At 36.5% G+C, this 7,402-nt stretch overlaps 1 protein-coding gene across 1 annotated transcript in view; it reads right to left on the bottom strand.

The window, feature by feature from the left end:
* The window catches only part of LOC108766484 (uncharacterized), a 12,215-nt gene extending 8,765 nt beyond the window's left edge, over window positions 1-3,450 (bottom strand). Inside the window, exons 1-5 of the mRNA XM_018515814.1 lie at window positions 3,348-3,450; window positions 3,182-3,252; window positions 3,025-3,113; window positions 2,756-2,932; window positions 2,573-2,659 (exon numbers count right to left, since the gene is read on the bottom strand). Of these exons, the coding sequence (XP_018371316.1) occupies window positions 2,573-2,659; window positions 2,756-2,932; window positions 3,025-3,113; window positions 3,182-3,252; window positions 3,348-3,395 (472 nt within the window). The 5' untranslated portion in view covers window positions 3,396-3,450. The remainder of the gene's footprint in view (window positions 1-2,572; window positions 2,660-2,755; window positions 2,933-3,024; window positions 3,114-3,181; window positions 3,253-3,347) is intronic.
* Window positions 3,451-7,402: the final 3,952 nt, after the last annotated feature.

Genomic DNA, 7,402 nt, shown 5'->3' with positions numbered 1-7,402 from the left:
GTCACATTCCCCTTATCCGCGCGAGTAAAAATCACCCTATCGTTCATATCCCTTAAAAAAACCCTAGTATCTTTCGCTAACTGTAACAAACTCCTATCTACTTCCGTGCAATGTAAGGAACAAGAAGCTAAGTTATTTAATACTGGAAGTGAGTGGTTCGAGATCGAAATCCGCTCATCTATAGACAATTTATAAATATTACTTTCGATACACTTAATAAGATCGACCGTTAAATTTAATCTATTGTTAAAAGGTAAGGCAAAATTCTCTCCCAATTGTAAAAAGTTCTGTATATTAGAAGGTATGGAAACGGTTGACAGATTCACGAACCATTCCTTTGTGAGATAAATGAAGGAAAAGGAATCAGTGGAAGAAAGGACTTAGGATCTATCTGTATTTCTCTGTCTGAACCTTTGGATTCTGCACGTTAGGGTACAACGTTAATCTAACACTAGCACTACTCTCTAACACTCCATCCCTGCCATGATCAATATCAACTGCGGGCACTGTCTTCTGATAATAATGAAGAGGCCTGATATTTTTAATATTATTAAATAATTCTTCCCTCTGTTTCGACAGCAGCCAACAACACTTCGAATCAATCCTACTCCTTTCGCGCAAGAAAAAAAGGTATGAAGATCTCTGTTTATCAAAAAAGGCGTCACAAATATGAATAGGAAGGCAACGGGAAATAGCACGTGTAAATCGGAAAAGCTGTACCCGAGTAGAATCCATTTTCCTATAAGTATCATTTAATTCTAACTTCAAATTATTCACAACACATTGATGTCTAATATATTCAAATTTTTTAAATAAACTGTTCCCAAAAAATTCCAAACTAAACCTATGTAGCCGATTCAAGTGAGGTGGGACAATATTGTTTGCGATACAGTATCTTAAGAATCTAGCGTGTAAAAGACTTTTAGTTAAACAAATACGGAAACTTAATCTATGACTTTAGTAATCTAACTGTTTCCGGTCCAAAAACGGAACAAACGAATTGAAAAAAGGAAGAATATTGAGGTGGAAATTTATTTAAGGTTTTCAGCACATCGTCAATTTAATTTAACTTGTGATATTATTGCAGTAGTTTAATTGCGTTAGATAAAGTCTGGAAAAATTTCGGCGCGCAGTTTGAATAACTACAAAAATATGATATATATGCAAGTACATATATAGGATATAGATAATATAGATAATTCACTGGGAATTATTTTAGGCAAAAAATCTAGCTTTGACCGTCATAGGCCCGAATATACTTTTTTATATTTAGTATTTAATAGATAATATTATACGGTAAGTCCGTAAAAAAGCACGCCGAAAGGTGAGAACCTTGTATCGACACATTTTTTGCAAAAATTATAAATTTTAACGTATATAGCTGCCATATTGAGACCGCCGTTTTGAATTTTATGTCTTTAACACCATATTTAAAATTATTAACCCAAAAATTGGAAATTTGAATTCTGTGATAACAAGAATTCTTAAAATTTACTCATTTTGATAAAAAATAATAAAAATTTTAATGAAACTGGACGCCATATTGGGTCGACCATTTTAAATTTCATACTTTTGACATATGATTTAGTTTCAGCGACCCCAAAAACTCCCTATAATACATTTTACTTTTTAAAATTTTCAACTTATTTCACCTAATATGTTAAATCTATCCATTTTCTATAAGGTGTAGTTTTCACCTTTCTGAGTGGACCCGATAGCCGATAAAAAAAATAGTGTCAAATATTTTTTAAAGTTCTACAAATATGCAAAGTTTCATTAAAACCGGTGAATAGGTTTACTTGTAATCACCTCCGTAGATTTACTTGTAAGTCTTTTACACGCTCTACAGTAATCATTTTATATAGATTATAAATTTATGATGGCGCTACTTATTACAGTGACAAATCCATTTAACTTATAATAATTTTATTAATATTAACAGTAAGAAGCTGAAATCATAACACTATACTAATATAACATAAAGGCATGTAACAGAGTAGTTGCGGGAAAATTACCCCTACTCTTTCTATTTTTTCTGACTTCTGTGGCGTAAATTCCAGCGCGGCGTATTTGTCGGAGTTACCCTAAGTAATTTTGATACGCCGCCGCGCCGAAACAAAAAATCATACAAAGCTTTATTTTTTTTTTAATTTGTAAGAAGTCCATACTTTACGATTATCATAATATTTGCGAAAAAAAATTTATCGCACCTCACAGAGTACGTCAAACTATGCAGTTTTTTAAAGACGTAACACGTTCTTACTTTAGAAAAAATATGATGATCATAGAGATACATTTAAACTATATTGAAAGCTTCTTAAAATACAAACTTTACCCTTGAGAATGAAAATAAAAGTTTAATACTATTTTGTATGGAATTATGCTTAGTTTAAATTATTTTGGTATAAATTTAGGTAGCAATAATTATGTTGACAAGTGTATTATACTTATTAATGTAATTTTAAAAATAATCTTATAATTTCTGAAATAATCACGTTAATAACGGTATCATTTAACAGAACTAGATTGAAATTAAAAGTAAATTTTGTGAAACAAAGAAATAAGAACTTACCACTAAGTAATATTAGTGCGAGAAAGCTTCCAGTCGAGGTGTAATTCGCCATCGTGTAATTTTTCCACATAATAGAAATTACGAAACCTAAGAATGCATTTTAACACGAATAATCAATTTAATTTTTAGCAGTTTCTAAGGTGTAATTCTTTTGATATATCTACATAATCATGGAGTACTTACCGTACATCAATCCACAAAAACCCGTAAGAAATGTGAGGATTATTACGTCAAATATCGACCCTTTACATTCCAATCCCCATATAGAAAAGTATAAAAGCATTATCATAGTGGTGTGAATGATTATGATGATGCTCTGAATAAGAATGTGAGACAATAGAATTTCATCTGTTCTGACTCCTGTCGCAAATTTACATTCGTATTATTACGATAAAAGAAATGATAAAGAAGTAATTCTAAAACTAATTTTGGTGACTAAATTAGTAAAATACCTTGGACTATACTTCGATCCCAAACACCCTCTAATCGATCTGCAATTATCACGGAGGTAGAGACTGTAGTGGTTAAAGAGAAGATAAGTCTGTAAAGATAAATAGTTTAGCAACAGTAACTGATTTCGTTTATTATGTTGAATTGATTTTTGCTTACATTAACATATATGATGGAGCTAAGAAATCTGCATAATTGAGATCTGTCGTACCATATACGGGTTTCTCAAACTGAAAATAATGTAATTTTATTCAGTTTGGTTCTACACAATAGAGAAAGAGAAGGGAAAAAAATTAAATATAATAAAATTATAAAATATTCTTACTCGAATGGGCGGATCGGCCAATTTTGGCGAATATTTGCAGTCTTTCATAATGTTCTCATAAATTTCTAAGAAACGATAGAATAACTTTTTTCGTATGTGAAGTCCAATTAACATATCTACAACAAGGCTATTATGAATTTATGTATTTATAATCTCACTAATAAGTTAATTACTTTGCGTTCCATTTTTGATAAAATATTCGTGATTTACTATAATATTCTTTTGACATTTTGTATAATTTTTTAAACTACAATAGTAATAAGGCTCAATAAATTTAAAAAAACAGAAAGAGAAAAGGCTACGAGCCTAAGAATAATCGTTAAAAATTAAAATTGAAAACGTTAATAAATAAACGTGTTAATATTCTTGAGGCTTCCACGGGTGCTTTCTCTATAAAGGTTATGCGTTTCACGGGTTTCCTCCGTCCAGATCCATTCTTGAAATGTCAACGTTTCGTGAACTTTCGGCCCACTTCATCAGGGCGAGGAGCAGTCTGATATAGAGCTGTTCCCCCAGGCCGTTCCTTTTATATTACGCCGCTTGTTGGAGTGGTGGGGTAGGTGGTGGGAGAGGGATTGTGGAGAGGGAGAGAGGTGATGGAATTGGTCGGTCTTCAATAACCAGGAGAATGGTCTTCTATATTTTATTTATATTGTAGCCATTATATCTATTTAGATAGTTAGGGTGTTTTTGTATCTCTATGGCTTCTCTATACCTTCTTGGAAAGTATGATGTAATGTTGGCTATTGTGGTCGTTTTGTCAAACAGTATTTGATGTCCTGTTTCGATGTTGTGTTCTGATCATGCCGATTGCGTGGCGTGTTTTAGCCTGACATCATGTTGGTGTTCTTTGATCCGTAGGTTGACCATTCTCCCGGTTTTTCCAATATGGTATATACTTGTTCGCAGGAACAAGGTATTTTGTATAATATACTCCTGCGGAGCTGAGTGGAGGTCTTTGATCTTTAGAATTTCTTAAAATTTGTCCTACTTTTTGGGTGGTTTGAAGATTGTTCGGATATTGTGTTTGTTTAATATCCAGCCAATCCGATCTATTGTTCCTTTGGGGTGATCCCGATTGACCACGGCTCGATTGGACACCACCAATCAAGCGACCGGTGCTTAGGAGCTTTGTAGTCTCAAACGCTGTGAGTGGCTCGTGTCCAATTGAGCCGTGTCCAACTGGGTGCCACCCGTTCCTTTGACATATGGGAGAATGGATAGGATCCTTTCGTCTGGTTGGTGGTGTGTCAAAGACCGTTTGCATGTTTATTGATTACTTTGGTTATGTCTTTTTTGTCGTGTCCGTTTTTCTGTAAGGCCAGTTTTAGGTGGTTGAATTTTGTCTGTAAATGTTCTTTATCAGGGATGGTGATAGCTTTATATACAAGTGATTACTGATTGTTTTTGTGCTAGGTGGTGGTGCGACTCGGCATGTAGGTATTTATATGCGTGTGTTGCTTTTCTGTACACTTGATGGCCTAAGATGACCGCTAGCTTTCTTAGAGATAAGAACATCTAGGAAGAGCTCATCGCCGCTCCTGAACTTTGATCATAAAATTGGTTGTTATAGAAGAAATAAGTGGTTGTTAAGCAGTGCTTTATTAGCGGGATGAGTTCAAAGCGGATTTCATATGAGGCCTACGAACAAGCCACGAAGACCCTCACAAATCCTGTGAAAGACAGAAACAGTAATACATAAACCTTGTCCCTCACAAAAATTCACAACCCTCTCTACTCAACGTCGAGAACCTATCCTACAAAGACTTATCTCAAAACACTACATCTGCGCTTGTCAAAGGTCCTAACTTCGCAGTGACATATAAAAAGGTTCCAAAGGAAGAGATTATCAGCCTAATAGAGTCAGCCATCTACCGACTCCTAACAGAACAAGCAGATAATACTCGCAGACAGGAAACCAATATCCTATCCAAAGCTAAACGCCCTCCACCAATCATCACTAGACAAGAGTAATTGACCCTCCAAGACCTGAACAGGGACAAAGACATCATCGTGCTTCCAGCCGACAAAGGCAACACGACAGTAGTCACGATCACATCAGACTATAAGAAAATGATGAAGAATCTTCTCTCGAACAAAGCATACAAAAAGCTTGACAAAGATTCAACTAACACAATCGTACAGAGCATCAAGATCCTAGTAGAGAAAAGCAACATTCCCAGTGAAAGCAAATCAACATTAAAACCTACAAATCCTCTCCCACCAAGACTATACGGACGACCGAAAGTATACAAACCAAACATTTCCCTCAGACCGATTATCAGCGCCATACATTCCTCGACATACAACTTACCCACTTCCTAGCACAAACACTACAACCCATCACTGGAAAAACCGAATCACACATAACCAACTCAACGGATTCCATACAAAAGATTCAAAAAATCCGACTACGTCCCACAGACCTGCTTAATAAGTTTCAACGTAGAATCTCTTTTTAAACAAGTCCCAATAAAAGATACATTAAGCATAATAAAGGCCTTACATGAAGTCACTTCCGACTTCATCCCGCTAATAGAGCATTGCTTAACAACCACTTATTTCTCCTATAACAACAAATTTTATGAACAAGTTTCAGGAGCGGCGATGGACCCTCCCATTTCTCCTGTAGTCGCCAATATCTTCGTGGAGTATTTTGAGAAAGAGGCTTTCAGAAAAACACCCAAAAAACGAAAAGTTTGCTTCCGTTATGTAAACGCATTCGTGATATGGAGACACGGCAGAGCCAAACTCCGTAAATTCTTTATTTTCCTCAAAAAACAACATCCAAATATCCACTTCACTATAGACATAGGGGAACCCGGAAAACTCCCCTTCCTAGATATTCTTGTCTCTAAGAAAGCTAACGGCACCTTAAGCCATCAAGTGTACAGAAAACCAACACACACGGATAGATACCTACATGCCGAGTCGCACCACCACCCAACACAAAACAGTCTGCAATCAACTCACATAGAGCTTTCACCATCTCTGACAAAGAACATCTACAGACAGAACTCAACCACCTGAAACTAGCCTTACAGAAAAACGGACACGACAAAAAAGACATAACCAAAATAATCAATAAACATGCAAACAAGACAACAGTCTCTAACACACAATCAGATGAAAGGATCCTATCCATTCTCTCATATATCAAAGGAACAGATCGAATTGGCAGGATATTAAACAAACACAATATCCAAACTCTATCTTCAAACCATCCAAGAAGATACAACAAATCTTATGAAATCCTAAAGATCAAAGACCTCTGCTCAGCTTCGCAGGAGTATACAAAATATCTTGCTCCTGTGGGCAAGTATACATTGGAGAAACCGGGAAAATGGTCAACCTACGGATCAAAGAACATCAACGTGATGTCAGGCTAAAACACGCCACATAGTCGGCATTATCAGAACACAACATCGAAACAGGACATCAAATACTGTTTAACAAAACGACCACAATAGCCAACATTACATCATACTTTTCAAGAAAGTATAGAGAAGCCAAAGAAATACAAAAACACCCTAATATCTAAATAGAGATAATGGCTACAATATAAATAAAATATGGAAGACCATTCTCCCGATTATTGAAGACCGTCCCCCCCCCCAACAATTCCACCCCCCACCCATTCCACCACTTTAACAAGGAATGCAATATAAAAGGAACGAAATAGCTCAAGTATCAGACTGCTCCTCGCCCTGATGAAATGGACTGCAAGGTTCACGAAACATTGACATTTCAAGAAAGAATCTTGACACATCGGACACGGACCCGATCGGATGCGAACCCGATTGCGCACGGACCTGATTGCGCACGGACCCGATTGCGCACCGACCCGATTGCGCACAGACCCGATCGGACACGGACCAGATTGCGCACGGTCTCGTTTGCACACAGACTCGATTGCGCACGACCCGATTGCCCACGGATCCGTTTGTACACCGATTCGATTGCGCACGGATCCGATTGCGCACGACCTGATTACACACGAACCCGATTGCGCATGGACCCGTTTGCAACAGACCTGATTGCGCACAACCCGATTG

This window comes from Trachymyrmex cornetzi, unplaced genomic scaffold (genome assembly GCF_001594075.2).
Source record: "Trachymyrmex cornetzi isolate Tcor2-1 unplaced genomic scaffold, Tcor1.1 scaffold591, whole genome shotgun sequence".
Classification (NCBI taxonomy): domain Eukaryota; kingdom Metazoa; phylum Arthropoda; class Insecta; order Hymenoptera; family Formicidae; genus Trachymyrmex; species Trachymyrmex cornetzi.
This window is presented reverse-complemented; position numbering and strand designations above follow the sequence as displayed.